Raw genomic sequence first — 20,682 nt, forward strand, 5'->3', positions numbered from 1 at the left:
TGTGTGTGGAATCCAGGCTCTGAAGCGTGCTGCGCTGGTCTGGTCTCTCTAGTTTAGTCGAAACCATACCATTGTTTGGTGTTTAACCCCAAGTTAACCCCGCTCCACTGCCCTAGGAACCAGTGTGTGTGGAACCAACCTCCATTCCCCGCTCCCCAGGTGGAGGCTCCCCCCGGGGCGTGGGATCTACGTGCCCCGGCCCTTGGGGCGCAGATCATTTGCCGCCCCCCGTCCCTGGCAGGCGGAACCCGATGCTGCGGCCCCGTGCGCAGGCCGAGACGCTGGTCGCGGACAATGCAGGCGGGGCTGGGTTTCCGGGGGATCAGGTGACAGCGGCGGCCCAGGGAGGAGAAGCTGGAGCGCGGATTGGAGCCAGCTGGGAGTCTGAGACTTGGGGCTGTTGTAGTTGCCGTGGGGGTCGCGGCACCCGCTACTCAGGTAAGCACCAGGGGGGCGGGCCTGAGACTGCCGGGGGGCGGCTTCGACGGCTGCGGGCGGGCCTGAGGCGGGAAGCGGGCTGAGGAGGGGGTCTGTGGGGCGGGGCTCTCGGGTGGGTGTGTTGGGCATCCTGTCAAGTCAGCAGTAGGTGGTCGGGAGCTGAAAGGAGAGCCCGAAACCTCTGGCTCCTCAGACAGGCGCCTCTCGCTCTTATTTTGTCCGTCCGTGTGTGTGGGGGGGTCCTCCTCACTGATACACTGAACTTACATTTACTTTTTATTACCTGAGACCATTAACTGGGTAACTCATAAGTCTAACAAGAAAATGCTTGGAAATCATAGTTTGTTAATGCATACTCTCCCAAACTAGCACAAGGTGTCCCAGTATCTGGCTTGAGTCAGGAGAGAAATAATTACCCCCACCCGTCCTCTGTGGCTCTTTGTAAAATGTTCTTTGGTAAACAGTCGCTTGTTCCAGTTGCACTTCTTTCTGTAGCACTGTGTGTGTTGTGACAGGTTTCAGAGTGGTAGCTGTGTTAGTCTGTATCAGCAAAAAGAATGAGGAGTACTTGTGGCACCTTAGAGACTAACAAATTTATTAGGGCATAAGTTTTCATGGGCTAAAACCCACTTCATCTGATGCATGCAGTGGAAAATACAGTGGGAAGATATATATACACACACATATACATATATACACACACACACACACAAAACATGAAAAAAATGGGTGTTGCCATACCAACTCTAAAGAGACTCATCAGTTAAGGTGGGCTAATAATAATTAATAGCCCACCTTAATTGATGAGTCTCCTTAGAGTTGGTATGGCAACACCCATTTTTTCATGTTCTCTGAATATCTATATCTATATATCTTCCTACTGTATTTTCCACTGCATGCATCTGATGAAGTGGGTTTTAGCCCATGAAAGCATATGCCCTAATAAATTTGTTAGTCTCTAAGGTGCCACAAGTACTCCTCGTTCTTTTTACTGACTGTGTTGTATTCCTCTCTCTATTTGTCTTACATTTCATCCTTCAATTTTCTTGTCCAAAATGTTTTGAGATTCTATCAAAACAGACTAAGATCGCTCTTGTCTTGTCTTTAGTGAATTATAGAATAGCAGATAGGTTTAAATGTAACAGTGGGACTTCATGATTCTTACTTTTGTAACTGAGGGAGATGGCACAGCTTAATGGTTGGAGCAGGAGTCCAATAGCGAGGAGACTTGGATTCTGTTCTCCTTTTTGCTTCTGGCTTCCTGTGTGTCTGCAGGGAAACAATTCTTTGTTTTACCTATCTGTAAAAGTTGGGATAATTTACACTCCCTTGTAAAGTGCTTCAGCCTCTTAACATTATTTGTCGCTCTCTATATTTAGATTTTTTTTCTCCCCAGGGACCTAAAATGTGTCATAAGTGTCCCTCAAAGATGTGGCTATTTATAAATAGATTCATATTTGGGTTTTATTTCTTATCTTCAAAAGTAGTAACTTCTGATATATTTTAATTGCCATCTGGGATTGCTTTATATACTTTAAACCACATAAAAACAATCGAGTCTTTTATTTTTTTAATTTAAAATAAAACCTCCCCTGCCAACCTATAAAGTTCTAATAATTAGTCCACATAGTACATATATGACTGATGTAATGCTATAAAACATATTACATAATCTAATGTCATCTGAATATTTTTCTGGAATTTTCTAACTGATTATATCAGTTTTCTTTATCCCTTAGATTTGCCAAGGTTTAAAAAAGAAGTGTGTGCATAGGCTTCATTCCAAGTTCTGTTTGAGTCTTTTATCTTTTTAATGGAAGGGAGAAAGCTTTGTTCTGTTTTCCGCTATCTTTGTCTTTTACATGCTTGGTGTTCACAATATGTTCATATAAAAAAATAAGAACCTTTTATTTGTATAGCACATTTCATCTCAATGGATTCCAAATTACTTTTTAAACATAGGCCTCAATTCTGCATTCTAATCCCCTAGCACAGGTCTGTGAAGAGTCCCACTGAATTAAATGTGTCTCTGTATTGCTGCATGGGTCCCTGATAGTAGATTAATATGCAGGATGGTGTTTTAAGCTGATGTTCAGCCTATATGTAGGGACCACTTCCCATAGCACTGAAAGGCATCTAGAGCACAGCAACATAAAAACCACAAAAGGAGAACAGAACATGCATGACAGGTTGTTTCAACTCACTCTTTAGATAATCAATCAGGAGATGGGGGAAGGGAATAAAGAGGCAACTAAGTAAATATATGTTTAATAATTAACAGTTTTACTTCAGCAGGAATGTACATGCTGAGAATGTCAGGAAATAAACTTACTGTTTTTCATGGGGCTGTCAGCAAATGTCAGCTCTTGCAGAAAAAGTGACCTGTGACCGTATGTTAGGTACGCTTAAAGTTCAAAGAAGTCTCACATTGTAGGTTTCAGATTTGTGTTTGTTTTATGTGTGAGGGTATTCTTCTAAGCCTAGTGTCAAGAGAGAGGTTTTCTTGAAACTTTTATTATAATAATGAAAACTGATTATTTTTAAATTTGGATCGCCATATTTGCAACAAAAACATTGTAATATTGTGTGAGTACATCAGAAGAAAGTGAACCCGAAATTTTCATTGTCCAAGCACAGAGAAATTTAGAACCTGAACAAAACAGAATCTGTCATGAGAAGCAAACTAGACTTGAAGAATTCTTTAAATTTTAGTAATCTCTTTAGTAATGTAACAGTGTGACATTAGTAAAGAGAGCAAAGAAACTTACTTTTCTATACAGGTTTTTTAACCTGACAGTGTTCCTTTAAATTTCATATGTAAGATATACAGCAAAGAGAAATAATAATTAAAAATGTTAATCTGTAGTCAGTGACCTAGAACCCAATTGGAAAGCAGTTATTCTTAATGTTTATGAAATAACTAACATTAAAAAGTAAACACTTCTAAACATTTTATATATCCTACAAATACAATTTATAACTTAGGTGATGTTATTTTTTGATGCTTTCTATCATGCACTCTGAATTATTGTCTATCTTTGCTCTTTGTCAATGAGATTTTTGGATGCTGTAATTTAAAATGTCATGATTCCTTTTTTTCTGTGAAGTTCCTCATAATTTTCAGAGGCAAATCACTGTATCTCTGGCAAATCTCTCATTCCTCTTAGATCCATACACTTGGTCTCTTTCACTGTCTGATGCTCCAGCCCTGCATTTCCTGGTGCACCACTCCCCCAATTCTCTGCTCCACTCTGTGTCCTTAGAATATATTTCCTAAATATTTTGTGAGTATCTTCTCCTCAGTTGCTTCTTGTAGGCGCACAGATGAGCACATAAACCTCACCAGTCTCCCACGCTATTATTTCCTCCTCAATCTCTCAGACCATCTGTTGCTCTCAACTGTCATGGAACCTTCAGGCCCCAGAGTGCCATCTGCTTCTTAAAGCCCCCCTTCTCCTCAAGTATTCATCTGCTCTTTCAACCAGATTGGCTCCTGAAAAACCTGGATAACCAAAAGGGAGGCATGTTATATCTCTTCCCATATATCTTCTCTCCCCTCTGCCCCCTTTTTGTTTATTTAAGGACATCTGCATGAAAACAAGTTACTTTTTTCTTAACAGTTCATCTGTTCCTGCTGTTTGTTCCCCATGTCAAGTGGTAGTACACTGTGATATAAGTCATTTCCACAGCAACCAGTTGTAATATCACAGAGGATGGTGACTTCAAATGGGAGAATAAACAGCAAGAACAGATGGACACTTAAGAAACAAATATTTTGTTTTCATGGAAATGTCTTGATAACAAAGAACAAGGGAAGAAAAGTGGAAAATCTTTGAAAACTTGCCATGAGGTCATAACTAACTCTTGCACCTTCTCCTGCCTTCAATTTCTTTAATGGTCCTGGTATTTGTGAAGTGGGACTTGAAGAGCTGGTAAAAAGGGCAAAGGTTTAGCAAACCTAGATTAGTACTGTTGCCTGCTCCCAGCGCCAGAGGCGAACAACAGCAGGGGTTTGTTACCAGGTGTGCGTCACCCAATAATCACAATGGGGTGGAGAAGCAGAAAAGTTTATTTGCACTGCAAACAAGGTACAGGGAGAATAGAATTTCAAATCCTGCACACAGAGCAAAAAGTTACACAGGCTATTTTTATATATATTATTTAATATATTTAATATATATTAAATATATATATAAATATATATAAAAATTATTTAATAGCAAGCTGCCCTAAGTATTCATATAGCCAGCCAATCCAGTTACCAGCTAGTTTCCTTGTTTTTTTATACCATCTGTTAAACCATATATAAAGCTGCTTTATTTAACATTGTTTTTTCATATTTGCCCTGTTTGGCCTTGTTTAGTTTTAGGCAGTCTAACTCTGCAACATATTGTTGCAAATCCTCAGCATAACTGCTACCAGTGCCTCTAGGCAAGGGGGGCCAAGGACACTTGAGCCTAGTACGCATAACTGCTGTGAGTGCCTCCAGGTGTGTGTGTGGGGGGGGGCAAGAACACTTGGGCCTAGTGCAAGAGGGCTTCATCAACACTCATGGTCTTCCACCCCCTCGAGTTACCTAGTGGCCATGCCCAGTGTCCCCAACAGTACCTTTGTACACCCACTTTTAATAAACACTTTTGTGTTTAATTTAACTTAAAAGCAACAATGGATCCTGAGGTGCTTATGGTGTCTTATTCATCTGAGCACCGAATCAAATACAAAAAGGGGTTGGTCTGTCCTGTTTTAGTTGATTTTTTTAAGTCTATTTCTCTGCTTAACATTTCTTTTAACAAGCTCAAGTGCTTGACTGAAGCTGGTATCATCTTGGAATTTACTCTCAAACTTATGAGTCTGTTCTAGTTAGAACATAAGTGATCCAGTTATTACGGAATGATCAAATATACTTCTTACCGTCTGGCTATCAAATCCTGTCTCACTTTAATTTCAAATGTATAAATAATAATGTTTGTACAATACCATAGAAGCGTGAATGGTGCTTTACAGACAAATAAATAAGATTGTCCCTCCCTGCTCCAAAAAGTTTATTACAAACTAGGTTAAATAAGACACATTTTGCCTCAGTGAGAGATTACAACAGAGAAGTGGGTGGGAATGAGACAGTCTTGCACAGTACATGTTCATGAGGTTACTTCTTTTCTTATTGTCACAGCTTATTAATTATGTTTGTAATATTTTATTTTTTTTAATTGATGAATTCCTAATGGGGGATTAGAGCTGAAAGAGGGTACTGAAGAGAGACTTGAAGGAGGTGCAGGTACAGTGTCAGGAAGCAAAAAGAAAAGGAGTACTAGTGGGACCTTAAAGACTAACCAATTTATTTGAGCATAAGCTTTCGTGAGCTACAGCTCACTTCATCGGATGCACTTCACTCCATGACCTCATGGAAGGTCTTTCCAGGAGTATGGGTAAGCATTGGAGAAAGTACAAAGACTTTTGTGGGAGAAAAGATGTGAAAGTAAGCTGAACTGGGTCACCTGACAACTCAAGTGAGGTGAAGGGAGATATTGGCTGGAACAGAACTAATTACACCCTTTTGTTCATCTGGATTCTCTCTTGCATTATGACCAAATCTGCTTTAAAAAGAAAATTAAATTAAAGGTCTGAAAATTCATGCTATGGATCCCCAAAGCTGTAGGGGTAAATCTTCCCCCCATCTCTCCTCCTAAAATATTAAACCAGTATTTAAGGCAGAATACCATATGAGCGAAACCTGGAACTTTGAACATTAATTTCTTGCTTCAGTCTTGGATTGTTTTGTTATTGGGGTTCATTTAAACGTTCATTATCTGAGCAAGATAAGCTAATGCTGCTAAAGATTCTGGCAGAAAGGATGCATGAGAACAGTGAAAATTGGGAATTGGTAGCATTTCAACCTGTACTGTACTAAAGCATTTTTTTTTAAATGTACGGCAAACTGCCTTGCTGATGAGGGTAAATGAAGCCATGTTGTGAAATGCTAGGAGTCAGCAGTGCTGAGAGGCAGTGTGCATTAAGGCATAGTAGTTGTGAACACTGAGCTGTCCTTCTGGGACCCCATACAAAATGATGTAACTGAGTGAAAAAGCTCTGTAGAAATAAATCTCTTCTCCTTCCCCATTTGTTCTGTTGTGCTGTCATTAATGCAGTACTTTAATTGGGCTCCGGATTGGCACTTCTTTAGTCTTGCAGCGGAATTACATTGTATGAAAAGAACTCTTTGCAATAAAAGCTGGAGAGACTGAAATTTTGTTTTACAGCTCCATATGTGTGCTTCAGCATTACTCAGGAAGCTGAGGTGACCTTTTTAGTACTTGTGGGGTAAGTTTTGCAGTCAGTAATTTATGAAAGGTTCTGGTTGCCCTTTCCAAATACTTAATTTCTGTGCACTTGTGAAAGTTTTGTACAGTCATCTGTTTCTCTGTCTCATATGGGTATCTAGGATTTATAGACTTTCAGCATCTTGGTATCTGAGCTCCGTATTTTTCTCATGGAAAGTGCAATGAACTAAGATTTAAATTGTTCTGTCTTGGTTAATTGTGACTGACTCGGCAGGTATAGATTTGTTCTTGACTTTTGGATTAAAAAATCAGAGTAGACTTTTGGTATTTGTATTGGGCAGTAAAAGTATCTCTCTATTCCCTGAGATGTACATGTCTTTTGCCCATGCAGTCTCCATTCTGTTAAGTGCTTTTGGATTTGCATGTTCTGGAAATCCCATACTAAGGTTTATGGCAGTTATGTTTTAGCAGAAAGAAATAAAAAGAGAGAGAATCCTGTTGAGCAGACATACATGATATGTGCTGCACAGGTAACATGTTAACATGAGTCAAGAGCATGTGAGCTGTACAAATGACTGGGATGTTCAGTCCTCAGTATATCCTGGGTGCTTCTGCAACATAATTGCTAGAAATGTTTACTGCTCACTTCCTTCCACTCACACCATGACAGCAGCGGGAGGGAAGCGTGGATAAGAAACAAGGATGTTTTAAAATAAATATATTGGATTTTTAAATTTTAATTCTATATTTATTTAAAAAAAACATAATTAGTTAAATTTGAAATTTACAATCTATGTTAAGGCCTAAACTTGTTATAATATATTTAAATAATTTTAAATTAAATGCAAAAAATATTAAGCAGTACATGTTTGCTGCTGAATTTCAAAGAAAGTTGGACTACTGAAGTGTTGTAAGTTTGTTGCTAAGCGTCTGGAACCAAAATTTGTTGAAGTGCTGAACCAGATTTTGAGAGCAAATTCTCTGCACCTGCAGAAAAGGCTAACTTTTTACATTTTCATGTATTCAGCTAGTTCAGTCAAAGTTAGGAAGGAAAAAACAGGAAAACTTGTCTTCTTCTCCCAATCTAGGAATAAAAATCAGGTATGAGAAGATGAGATCAACTGGTTTAAAAATCTTGAATGACATGGTGACCAGAAACACTCACGTCCATTCACTAACTACAGATCATACTTCCTTTGTTTAATACATCAGCTAGTTTAAAATGCAAAACATTACTGATCAACTTTTTTTTCTTGTGAATCCAGTACATTTAAGGTAGTTCTATTTAAAAACAAAATGTAAAATGCTGTTTGTGCATTTTAAGTGAATTCCACTCAATCTCCAAAAGGAGCTTGACACAAATCACAAGTTAAAAAAAACAAACAAAAAAAAACTTATCTAGTAAATAGGAAAAAACCCATTTACCATTTTCTAACATAATAAAAATGTAAAAATTAAGAATCTCCATAAATGTAAATTAAGCTGTATAATTGCTTAAATAAATGTGTATAGATGCACTGTATCCCATGGTTAGCAAAAAGAAGTGCCAAATTTAGCACAAAGGCTGCAATTCAGTTGCAAGTCAACATGTTTTAATTTTTATCAACCAATGAGAATCAATCTGTCTTTAGAAAAATACCAATGTGAAACACATCTAAAATTGATGATTTAAATCAATCCACCTTGGTATGAAGATCACTTCCATTCACCTTCTTTTTCCGGGCTCCTGGTAACCTGAACTAATGGACGTAAAAAAAATCCTAGTGGCATTGAATGACCAGTATGTTCCACCTGAGTCTGTGTGGGTGGGGATAAAAAAGACCTCTTGAGTTTTCTTGTAAACTTCACTGAATTCTGGAAGAAAGGTGTGACTTGCTCTCCTGACATGGACCTCTGTTAAACTCCTTTTCAGGCTGTGCTCAGACATTTGTGCCCTGTACTGAACTTTGGGAAGAGTACATATGATTAAATGTACATGCATCAACAATACACTTGGCAAAGAGTAACTGCTGTTTGGTAACATTTACAAGAAGATGGAGATGGGAAACCTGTCTTAATTTTCAGCCGTGGGGTTGAGTGTGCTAGTCAGTCAGTGCACCCAGAATTTTAAAGTGTAGGTGATGTCAGCAGCTAGGCCATATGACAGATAGTCAAGACAGCTTAACTTCTAAAAAAGACTCTTCTTGGCTACCATAAAATTGAGATGTTGGAATCTGGGATCCAAATGGTCTTTGGGCAAGTAATCTTGATTGTATTTTTCTTCTTTCAGTTTCAAATAGGACAAGAATGTAACAGTGTAATGCAAGTGGAATTTCTTTTTCTGTCTCATAGGATTCCAGTTGGAGGATTTTACTGACCTTGGATCTAATTAATTCCTGAGGATGGCAAGTAAAGGGCCCACGGCGTCTACATCCACTGAAAACTCCAGTACCGGAGGGACCAGTGGCAGCAGCAGTAGTAACGGTGCTGGGGAAAATACTAATCAGGACAGCACTTTTGAATGCAACATCTGTTTAGACACTGCCAAAGATGCGGTTATCAGTCTCTGTGGGCACCTCTTCTGGTCAGTATACTACTTTCCTTAGGTAGACCAGAATATGGGGCTGGGACAAACACACTCTCATCATCCAGGAGCCGAGGCTATAACGAGGTTAAATGTCAGATGAAAAGTCCAGCCTTGCAATCTTAAAATGTGAATGGGATTATGGATTTGGAATTGAATGCTGTAAACAGAAATTTGCTAATTTACTGTTCTGTCCTCAGATCCATTTTTCTGTTAAATATGTAGTTACTCCAGACTAGTGCTGGTCTCCATAAGTTTTGCTTTTGGTAGTCCTCTGGATTGTTGTGCTAAAAACTGAATTGCACAGCCTTGATTAATATAATTTGGCAGAGCAATATTATTCTCATTCATGCCTTCTGGCTTGGCACATACTCACTGTATATGGGTTTAAATTCCTTTGTAACCCACCCATACCTGGAACTGCTTTGCATCTTGTCCTTGAAGCAGGCTCCAGAGTCGAAATTATGAATTTTTAGGCAAATCACACCCTCACCACAGGCTTTCTTTCACTGCAAGTGCTGGCAGAAATGTTGTAGAGAGCCCGTTTTTGTTGTGAAGTTATTTTTCTTTCCCCATACCATCATGGCAGTGGCACTAGCTCTTCAGGTCCACCGTCTGTCCAATTTGGGCAGATGTCCCACAAACACGGTGAAAATGTTATGCCTCCCATGTGTCTTGTCTGGGTTTGAGCATTGAAGTAGATTGCCCTGCTTTTCCACAATACTTCAGTGGGCTGCAAGGGTTTCTTTTTCCTCAAATGTTACTGTTTTGGTGTAGTTGAAAGATGGAATTATACAGGAAATAACCCCCTTTCCCCAATTTTTTGTTAAATGTAACAGTTTATCAATGGTTGACATTGCTAATTGTGTGGGGTTTTAAATACTATGGATTAAATTCAGGTCTCAGTTAAACCTGTGTGGTTGTATGGGTGTAAGTAAGTAGAATTTGGTATCAACTGGAGGTCCTTGTTACCTCGCTTTTCTTACAATGAAACTTTCTTGTGATCACAGCTTTTTGATGAGACCACCTAAGTGGAGTGACTTTTTACACCAGGATTGAAGGTCCAATCTTCCGGTGGACAATCTGCATATTGTTTATACCACTTGGAGAGCAGTTCATTGCAGTGTTTTTTTTATAAGTAGTCTTATCTTGTGGCCTGTTTTTGTTTGGTTTTGACTTTTTTAAAGTTGCCACAAGGACTTTAATTGAAGTAAAGTGTCTTAAAGGAGAAATTAGAATAACCCTATTCTGTTCCTCATACTTTGTACCTGTTTTAGAATTAACAGCATGATGCATAATGTACATTTCTCCAAATCTCACCCAATATTTTAGCCACGTGTTCCTCCCTATAATTCTTAAGATTCTAACATCATACTGTTGGCATCTTTCTAATTTGCATCTTTGCGTAGGACATGAGTTCATGGGATTGGTGAGCAGAATCGATGCAAAAAGGCCCAGAAAGATGTATTTAAGCCTTTGTGTATGCCTTTTGTGCTGATGTCTAAGGCTGTGGAACTCCTAGATGGTGAGATTACAGGGACCAAGAGTTGTGATGTGGTTTCTGTCCATTTGGCAACCTAGTGTCAGATTGTATAAACTGGAAGGGCCAGAGGAGGTCTGACTTCGGCTATACTTTCAGAAGTTCAGTTTGTTCTAATGCAAAGTTATGGTCCTGACATTGCTGATTCTTTAACCTTCTGCTGTCTCTTAGGTGTGCTGTCCCCAATATGCTCTCTACATTTGCCAAATCTCAATGTAGGTTACTAACTACGTTTTTTCCCTTTCTCTCTTTCTGCACTGTTATCAAATCACCCTGGGAATACCAACAGTTGGCCTTGTTTACACCAGGTAAGATCGTTTTCTTTTTACTTTGTCTTTCATCAGCTCCTATTACACAATAACCCCCTCAGTCCTCTAGGGTGTTCTGTCAGAAGCTGCAATATCCCCTTCTCTTTCTAAGCACACTTCCTTCTCTCCAGGGCAACCAGAATGCACTAATTACACTTAACATGCAATCATTTGCAATCCACTTTTCCAGAGAAAGAAAAGTATAAGACAAAAGTCCATTTTTTTCAGGGTCTTGACCACTCAAATATTTCAGTGATCCAGGGAGGAGAGGTTACATATGACAGCTGAGGGGGCTTAATATGTAGATTGAAAACTTGAAGCTCTCTTGCCACGCTTACTGTTACACCCCTACTCTGTGTGTTAGAATCATAGAAACTAGAGATGAGACAAGACTAGTCCTACCCCAGGCCAGTGCAGGGTTGTTTCTACAGTGTAGTTGTCAGAGTTTTCCCAGCCAAATTACAAATGTACACTTCAGCAGATGTGATATAGCAGTGTACTATACTAAACTACAGCAAGTACTGCCCAAATCTGAGGCACTTCAGCATTTCCAAAGGGTAGGCAGTTTGCCTCCTTGTTTTTCTGAATAGCTGTAGAATTCTATTTGGCTGGCTTTTGTGTGGCTGTGTGAGATACATTTGCATGTTACTATTGTTCCATTGTTCTCATGGTGCCTTATTTATTTTGTTTTATTTTTCTCTCTTAGTGGTTAGAGACCAGGCCAAACAGGCAGGTGTGTCCAGTATGTAAAGCAGGAATCAGTCGAGATAAAGTTATTCCTCTGTATGGAAGGGGTAGTACTGGGCAGCAGGACCCCAGGTAAGGAATCCAAATGCAGCCACTTCTTTGTGGAAACCACAAACCTAATTATTGTTCAGGTGATGTGTCAGATAAGAGATGGTTAAACCTTAGGTGGAGATGATATGTCTGCCAAATACATCCTGGCTCTCCCAGGGCCTGGATTCCCACACCCCGTTTCTTGCTTATCTGTGGAAATGTATTTTAACTGAATTGAACACTAATTACTAACTGAAGATAGCACATTGTGCAAAATATTACCTGACTCGGGCAACTTGGACAAGACATTCATGGGACTGATCACAGTTTTCAAGCTCCCTTGATTGTGAAATGTAACAAGGATGTTGCTGCACAGAAATGTAGAATCTCAATTTGTGGATTTGGAACTGGAGTTTCAACTAACTGGTAGGCCTGCTGGCTCCTGCTAGTAAGCTAACTGCACGCAACTTTGCTGCAACAATTCAGTGGTCTCTGGACATCTGTGAAAGAGCAATTAATGTTTGTTCTATTTTACTAGCCAGGACAGGAAACAAATATTACACCATATATCACTATGCTTATACTAACTCTACTGTCTTTTCCAGAGAAAAAACTCCACCACGACCACAGGGACAGAGACCTGAACCAGAGAACAGAGGGGTAAGTAAAACATAAGTTGAAGTGGAAAGATGGGATTAGGATTTGGCGGGGAGGGAGACCAACTGTGGAGATCCTTTTATATTGGCTATTTTAAGTGTCTTGATACCTGATGATGTGTCGTGAATGCCTCCATTACTCAGCATTCTACAGCATGAGTTAACTTTACTCAAACTTTACAATTAAAGCGTACAGTGTGGTGTTGCTGGGGATGTTATCTTTCATAATCAGAACATGCTCCCCATGCATAAGTGGTGCAGTGCTTCTGAAAATGGTGCGGGACATATCTCTCCTTTTTGTCAAATGAGAGGTGTCCTGGAAATGTACACTGGGTCTACTTCTGTCACTGTATGCCAAAGGTCCCCAAAGAGTGGGTCTCACCCCCCTAAGGGGGTGTGGAGGAATGTGTAGGGGGCACATTGAAGTCCAGGCCAGCCTCTATGCGGGGTGGGGAGGGAGTGTCATCCAGCCACTCCACACCCCCAGCTCTGCTCCGGTCCTGCCCCCAGCCATGCCCTGTTCCTGGCCGCGGCTCCGCTGATGGCCCCACGCCAGCTCTCAGCCTCACCACTAGCCATGGCTCCGTTCCCAGCCTGGAGCCGAGGCTGGGGGCAAGGCTGGGAGTGGAGCCGTACCTGGCTGCGGGCCCAGCTGCCAGCCTACACCACAGCTCTGCTGTGGCCCCACTCCCGGCCCTAGAATTACCCCCTGCTGTGGCCCCTGCCTCGGTCCCTTCACCCCTGTCTGTGATCCTTCCTCTTCTCCCCGACTCCCCCGGAGCTGCAGCCATGCTCCTAGCTCTGGGGGTGTGTGGACAGGGGTAAGTGTGTGTGTGTGGGGGGGGTGCGCGATCCTCAAAAGTTTGGGGACTGCTGCTGTATGCTGATAGCCACTTTGCTATAGAACATTACTTAACCATGTTTATGTATACACATCCGAATGGAGTGGGGTATGTGTATGCAAACAGCAGCCCAGGTATGTAAATACAGTGAATATAAATAGTAGGCTGTACATGGGGAACAGTTATCAGGATTGACCAGAGTTTCCTGGCATAGTAAGAAGTGAGCGTGACCTGATGAAACACTTGCATATTTCCATGTAATTCAGCTTCAAGTCCCCAGAGCCCACTTGTATACCTCATTGCTTCAAACAAACAGCCCTGCTGGATATGACTAAGGAACATTTCTATATTGAATAAATGGGAGCTCAGTAGTTCTCTCTCCGCGGAGCGTTGTCTTCTTATTAAATCAGCTGCTGTGTCTTGGTGGAACCTTTTAGCAGGTGCTGCCATTAATTGGAGGAATCTGACATAAAGACATTGCAGCAGTGATGCTGCTTCTCCAGTTTCTGAAACTGCAGGAGCTCCCATGCAAAGAAGCATCGCTGCAACTGGCCCCTTTTATAGGGAGTTGATGACAAGACAACTGACAACATAGGCAGAAGAGTCAGAATCTTTACTAATCAAATCAAGGGGTTAGTCCAGAAACTCTAGGTCTAAGAATTATGTCACTGGGATCAGTTCTGTGTACACTCAAAGTTCGATGGTTAGAAATTAGCGTATCCTCTGGAACTGATACCACTGGCATAATTCTGAAACAAGAAGGCAATCTTCTGTGGATTGGTGGAGTCTAGGACTAGGCTAACTGTTTGCTCTCCCACAGCCATTAATTACAGTATCATTGTTTGTTTCATACTAGTTGTTTCCTAAACATTGCATCCATTTTAAGGATTTGGATGTTCCGTGATTCAGGAGTTTCATCTTTCTGCTTGGCTAGACTAACCCTGTAATTTTGCTTTGGACCCTGTACAGTCAGTGATGTTGGATCATAAAGCAACCCTTCCTTCCCTCCCCCTTCCTTGATGTCACGTCTCCCTGCATCACATTATGTTGTATATAACCTATATTGTAGGCTCCTTGGGGCAAGAACTCTTCTCCCTCCTCCCCATAAAGCTTCCTATGGTGCTGTAGGAACACAATTTTAAAGTGACTATGTGCAACACTTTACATATATCCCGAGGAGCAATGTTGGGTAATTTTTGATGTTACTTTTGTTTTAGATTAATTATGAGTCAATATTTGCTATCCATCAAAGCTTTTTAAAAAAACAAACAGTAAGTGATATCCACTTATATAAATGATGATACAGTGTCAGATATCTGGTGAGAGAATTACAAAAACATTTAGCATTTGCTAACCTGTAGACCTCAAACATGAGCTGCAGTGAGGTGTGGTACCATACAGGCACAAACTGAAAACTGACAGGCACTGTGATCCTCATTTAGCCTAAAGAAGTCCAGTGACAGGGAATATTTGGCTTTTACTCTGTCTTGCAGTATAAATGACAGTATGTTTCACTTCCATTTTTTTCTTCTCTGCAGGGATTCCAGGGCTTTGGGTTTGGAGATGGTGGCTTTCAAATGTCATTTGGAATTGGGGCATTTCCCTTTGGTATATTTGCCACAGCATTCAACATAAATGATGGGCGGCCTCCACCAGGTATTATGCATCTCACCTTCTGGGGAAATCCCACAGGAGAATAAATTTCATATAGGTTAATTTTTATCTTTCAAGCAAAGAACCTTTTAAATCACTAACTTGTCTGAATGCCAAAGTAACCCAGTGAAAGCAACATGTCGGGAAATACCCTTTTGAGCACACAGTGTTGGTGCACTGTAGAACTAATCATCTAAGGGTGAACAACAAAGGGAAAAGCTTTGCTGTGTTTTTATTATATAAAATACATACATTTTTAAAGGTTTCAGAGTAACAGCCGTGTTAGTCTGTATTCGCAAAAAGAAAAGGAGTACTTGTGGCACCTTAGAGACTAACCAATTTATTTGAGCATAAGCTTTCGTGAGCTACAGCTCACTTCATCAGATGCATCCGATGAAGTGAGCTGTAGCTCACGAAAGCTTATGCTCAAATAAATTGGTTAGTCTCTAAGGTGCCACAAGTACTCCTTTTCTTTTTACATTTTTAAAGGTGTTTTTCTGGTGGTTTTACATTAGAAAATACCAGCTTATGACTTTTCTCTCTGTTTTGCTGAAGGACTTTTTGGAGGATTGAAGAACTAGAGAGCAATAGTGACACTACAAGTTAAACAGGTTTTAACAAAAAACATTTTAAAACAGTCCGACTGAACATTCCTTCTCCTCAAGTGAGAACTGGGAAAGCCCCTTCAGTGATCTGAGCGCTTCCATTCCAGTCCTCCAAAAGATTCTCCAGGAAAACCAGAGAAGTTGAGACCTGAATTTCTAGCATTTTTAAAAAGAAGGAAAAATCATATTTTGTATATGTGGGAGAACTTTTTTGGGATGAAAAACGTTGTCGGTCTTTATGTACCATAAAGAAGAAGAAAAAGCAAGAACACTACTTTCTTTGCTTTGCAGTTTATCTTCAAGATGATCACGTGTATGCTACAACAAATAACTTCCTGGTGAATTAATTTCAATGCTGTCAATTGAATAAAACCAGTTGGGTTACTTTAGTACAGTGGCTTCATTCTGAGGATTGCCAAACAGCCTGTAAAACTGAACTTCTCCTCTGCACAGTAGTTAAACTGCAAGAGCCTGCCTGTTCTGGGCAGAAAATCTACAGCCCAAGATTTCCAGGGCTGCCTATGTTAAATCTTTTAGCCAATAGTCTGCCATACTGTGCTTAGAGTAAAGGAGTCCCAGTACATGTATTTCATTTGGAATAATGAGGGAAAACTGAACTGGATTCTTAAGCTCTTGAAAGGGCTGCTAAGTTGTATACCCTTTGGCATCTTAGCATTTAGCCCAGAGGTGGGCAAACTACAGCCTGTGGGCCACATCTGGTCTGCAGGACCATCCTGCCTGGTCCCTGAGCTCCTGGCCGAGGAGGCTAGCCCCCGGCCCTTCCCCTGCTGTTCCCCCTTTCCCTGCAGCCGTGCCACCAGCGCTCTGGGCAGTGGGGCTGCACGCTCCTGCAGGGCAGCACATCTGACTTCAGCAGGACGGCGCGGCTGCCAGACATGCTGCTCTGAGCGCCATGGTAGGGGGGCCGGGGGGGGGTTGGATAAAGGGCAGGGGGTCCCGGGGTGCAGTCAGCGGACAGGGAGCAGGAGGCGGTTGGATGGGGTGGAGGTTCTGGGGGAGGGATCCTGGGGGAGACGGTTAGGGGGCAGGGGTGTGGATAGGGGTCGGAGCAGTCAGGATGGGGGGAGGGGTTTGGATGGGGCGGGGTCCCAGGGTGGGGCGGTTAGGGGCGGGGGATCCCAGGAGGGGGCAGTCAGGGGACAAGGAGCAGGGGGGTTTGGATGGGTTGGGGGTTCTGAAGGGGGCAGTCAGGGGGAAGGAAGTGGGGGGGGGGTCGGATAGGGGGCGGGGGCCAGGCTGTTTGGGGAGGCACAGTCTTCCCTTCCCAGCCCTCCATACAGTTTTGCAACCCCGATGTGGCCCTTGGGCCAAAAAGTTTGCCTACCCGTGATTTAGCCCATTAGTTGTACCTTGCTTTGTACTATCTGCTTGCGTAAGAGTGTGTCTGTTTGGAGCTAGAGACCGTGTGGATTTGTGGTGGTTCGGGTTAAATAAGTACATAAGAATGGCCATACTGGGTCAGACCAATGGTCCATCTAGCCCAGTAGCCTATCTTCTGACAGTGGCCAGTGTCAAATGCTTCAGAGAGAATGAACAGAACAGGAAATCGAGTGATCCATCCCTTGTTATCCACTCCCAGCTTCTGGAAATTAATGATTGCCAGTAATCCTTTTTTAAATCTGTTGTTCATCTGCAGGCTCAGTATTTTGTTCTGGGGGGGACACTTAGTTTTGAGCTCCTTTAAGCTTCCCACTAGTTTTATTGGTATAAGACTCCCCTTAAGATTTTCTGTCTGTTTATAACTTGTTTATTCTGAGGTATATTCCTCTTGTGAAGGAGAAGGGTCCTGGTGCAAAACTTTGTAGTGTAGAAACCCCTGGCTGAGGTAGACTTACTTCAGCATTGTCTTCTGTAAATCTCTGGTGAGGGCTGCCTGCTCGAGTAGGGTCACGTCCCCAGGCCTACTTAAATCTTGCTTTGTGGAGCTGACGTTTTACATTCCTTCCTAATTCCCAGTGTGAGCGAGGCAGTCTGAATCATTCCTGTAACAGAGAAATTTTGCCAGTAACAGTCGGTCAACTGGTGGGTTCCTTGCAAATCTCACTAGACTTATGAATATGCTATGTGCAGTATATACTACATCTTGAAGAAGAGGAAAGAACTGAACTGTTTTACTTCCTGTTTTTCAGCTGTTCCAGGGACACCCCAGTATGTGGATGAGCAGTTCCTATCCCGCCTCTTCCTGTTTGTGGCTCTGGTGATCATGTTCTGGCTGTTGATTGCATAACTGCTCTATACCCTGTATATTCCTGGTCATCAGGGTCTCTGAACTAGTTAAAAACTGCTCCCCCATCCCACTTTAAACCTTCTGGTGTCTGGTTCCGTAGCTAATCACAAGTTCCAGGAATCAGTGGTGCCACAACACACTGAGGAATCTCGCATGTTGCACCAGAACCTTGGAATTAAATAACAGTTAAAAAGCATATCTTACCTCAGCCATGTGTCATACCACTGGTATCCAGATACAACCATGGACCTAGCTTTGAGCTTCACTCTCAAAGGGAGCGTTGCTTTGAAATCCTGTGCCAATCAGCTAGGCCAGGTTTATGTGGAAGGCACTGGTACTGAAGGAGTGTGGGCTGGTGAGGAAAGGAACCTACTGCATTGTTCATCAGTATCACGTGTGTAACATCCATGATTGGAAAGAAATGCATCAATTGAAGTTCCAGAACATTTTTTAATCTTTTTATATCAAAGTCCAGTTCTTGCCAGGAAATATCTTGCAGCACCAGTAAGACTTCTTTGGGAGGGCATCTGCCTGAAAATGGAATCAGCTTTGGAGACCAGTGTTCGATACTTGCTGTTACTCACCAGAGTTGTGAAAAGTCAATGGCACTTGAATGGCTGTAACATGAGGGGTTAAGAAACTTCAGCCTAAAATTGTAAAATAATCTGAATTTTCTGGAGCTAGACACTTGAAAATTCTCTCATCATGGGGTTGGGTAGGGTTGTTGGACAGTAGAGTACCTCTCTGGTCACATGCAGTGCTGTTCCTCAGTGACAAAGCAGTGTTTGTTTTTTCTTGGGTTTGTGCAGTGGTCTTTACTCATGGATAGTACCTTCATAACTCTGTTACTGTAGCTGCACTCACTCCTTCTTCCAAAGTTGAGACTTCCAGGACTATTGTGTACTCTGAATAAAATCATTTTACAGATCTGAGATCATCTTGTTTTGGGGGAGAGGCCACAATGGGGATTTATTAAGTGAGTTGTGAGGTTAACTTTTCAAACACATTTATTTTGGCAAAAAATTAAATCTAAACTTGCCTAGCAGGTGCCACTGTAGGGAATAGCGTAAGACCATTTCCTGTACGGTAGTGCACAGCTGCTTCCAGCCTATAAGGAATGGCTGTAGTGCACGAGCTCCTGCAGGTTTACCAAAGATGATCATTTGAAGGACAGCAGATTATAAATATTTTTGTGCCTGGAGCAGGATGTTGCAGAAGGTGTGCCCACAACTCTGAAAGCTTTTATGGAATTCTGTTAGGTATGAAGCTTTAAAAATTGTTTCTGATTGATTCTCTGGATCCACAGTACCTGAAATATGAGGGATTTTTTTACCTCTGTTTGATTTTCTCCTAATTCTAACTGGACACTTTCAAAAGGATTCTCTTCTGTTTTTATTTTGAGGTGCTGTTTGTTTGACTCAGATCACTAGTAGTCAGAGATTAACCTTCTGTAGAGAGGAATTTTGTGACTTTCTGGGCAATAAATCATGATATTTGACAAAACAAATCAATATATAGAATCTCATTCACTTGCTTCAGGAGCTAGGCTTTTTTGCATGTACAAGGATGAAGTGCCTGGGCAGGACAACCGTGAGCAGTAGCAGTGAAACTTACTTGCCTAAACACAAACTGTTCGTCCATCTGTAGCATGATGATGTGGGAGGAGCAGTTAGGAGTTTTGCTTGCCTGCCCCAAAAGTCTCAGCAAGCAGGATTTTGTAAAGCTGGCTTCTTCAATAGTTTACCTCATCCATCGTATACCAAGATGCAAGATCTGGTTGAGTATAGGTAATTCAAGTGCTGCTTGAACAGTGCAGGCACTTTAGGAGCTTCATCCGTTCTAATTGGCTTCTGTAGTGCATATTTTGGAAATTAAGTGCATTTTTATCATCAACTGGCCACATTATGTAGCTTTTTCACTGCCTTGATATTTTATTGAGAGGCAGCTCCACCTACTGGTGAAAAGGGAATGTTCATCTGCTAATGTAAAAGGGATTTTATTTCCTTCCCTTCTCCCATTATTCTGAGAAACTGCTATGCTAGGAAAGAGAGAGTGTTCTTCCGGAAGTAATCTGCTAAGAAGTTTATTTCTTCAAAGCTTTTATCCTTTAAAGATGACAGTGAGAAATTCAGCTGTAACATGAACAAAAGAGGTATTAAACCAGACAACATTTTTTTATTTTAAAATATAAACTTTTTAGCTTAATTTGCTAAAATTAACAGTTGCTCTTGAGAAGCTGAAGGGATGAAGACTGAAATGGCTGCAATGATAGAATTTAGAGTCGTTAGTTTCCTGGCAATCCAAGAATGAGATAGCTTAAGTGTTAATGCTTCTGATTTTCTTAGTGTGCATTTTGTATTGTATCATTTTTCCCTTCCTTGTATTCAGACTGCACATGGCCTGCAGTTAGAGAAAGATGGCACATACAGTGTAACCCTTTACTGTTCACTAATTTTCACTGTTGTGAAAGTGATTTAGAATAAAAAATGGTTTTACATTGACCTAAGCCTATGTGGATTCCTTTTGTGTAAGGAAGTGCAGTGCCCTTGCCCTGTGCTACTTAGAATTATCACTGTAGGAGGCACTACTGTGAACACAGTGGCAGAAAAAAAAATTATACCTATATTATTGTGGGAATTGTTAGCAGTATCAGAGCTGCTGTTGGTACACCTGCTCTGTAGATGTACGTCCATGATGTATTCTTCATGCAAAGAAGAAACCAGCTGTTGCTGTCTTCTGATAAATGGCAATGAAACAGTCTTTGAGACTGCTGG

The 20,682-nt window shown here is 41.3% G+C and overlaps 1 protein-coding gene across 1 annotated transcript; it reads left to right on the plus strand.

The window, feature by feature from the left end:
• Positions 1 to 303: 303 nt before the first annotated feature.
• Positions 304 to 20,409, plus strand: RNF185 (ring finger protein 185). Its single transcript, XM_073312515.1, has 7 exons — positions 304 to 438; positions 9,048 to 9,279; positions 11,109 to 11,127; positions 11,834 to 11,946; positions 12,510 to 12,564; positions 14,941 to 15,058; positions 17,811 to 20,409. Exons 2-7 carry the CDS (start codon positions 9,098 to 9,100, stop codon positions 17,906 to 17,908), a joined length of 585 nt encoding a protein of 194 aa, XP_073168616.1. The 5' UTR covers positions 304 to 438; positions 9,048 to 9,097; the 3' UTR covers positions 17,909 to 20,409.
• Positions 20,410 to 20,682: the final 273 nt, after the last annotated feature.

This window comes from Lepidochelys kempii, chromosome 15, assembly GCF_965140265.1.
Source record: "Lepidochelys kempii isolate rLepKem1 chromosome 15, rLepKem1.hap2, whole genome shotgun sequence".
Taxonomy (NCBI): Eukaryota; Metazoa; Chordata; order Testudines; family Cheloniidae; genus Lepidochelys; species Lepidochelys kempii.

Excerpts from the sequence above, each read along its gene's own strand:
- RNF185 (XM_073312515.1), top strand. The coding sequence starts at position 9,098 with ATGGCAAGTAAAGGGCCCACGGCGTCTACATCCACTGAAAACTCCAGT. Across the intron at positions 12,565-14,940 it reads CTGAACCAGAGAACAGAGGG|GGATTCCAGGGCTTTGGGTT; the intron begins GTAAGTAAAACA and ends TCTTCTCTGCAG. Across the intron at positions 15,059-17,810 it reads TGATGGGCGGCCTCCACCAG|CTGTTCCAGGGACACCCCAG; the intron begins GTATTATGCATC and ends CCTGTTTTTCAG.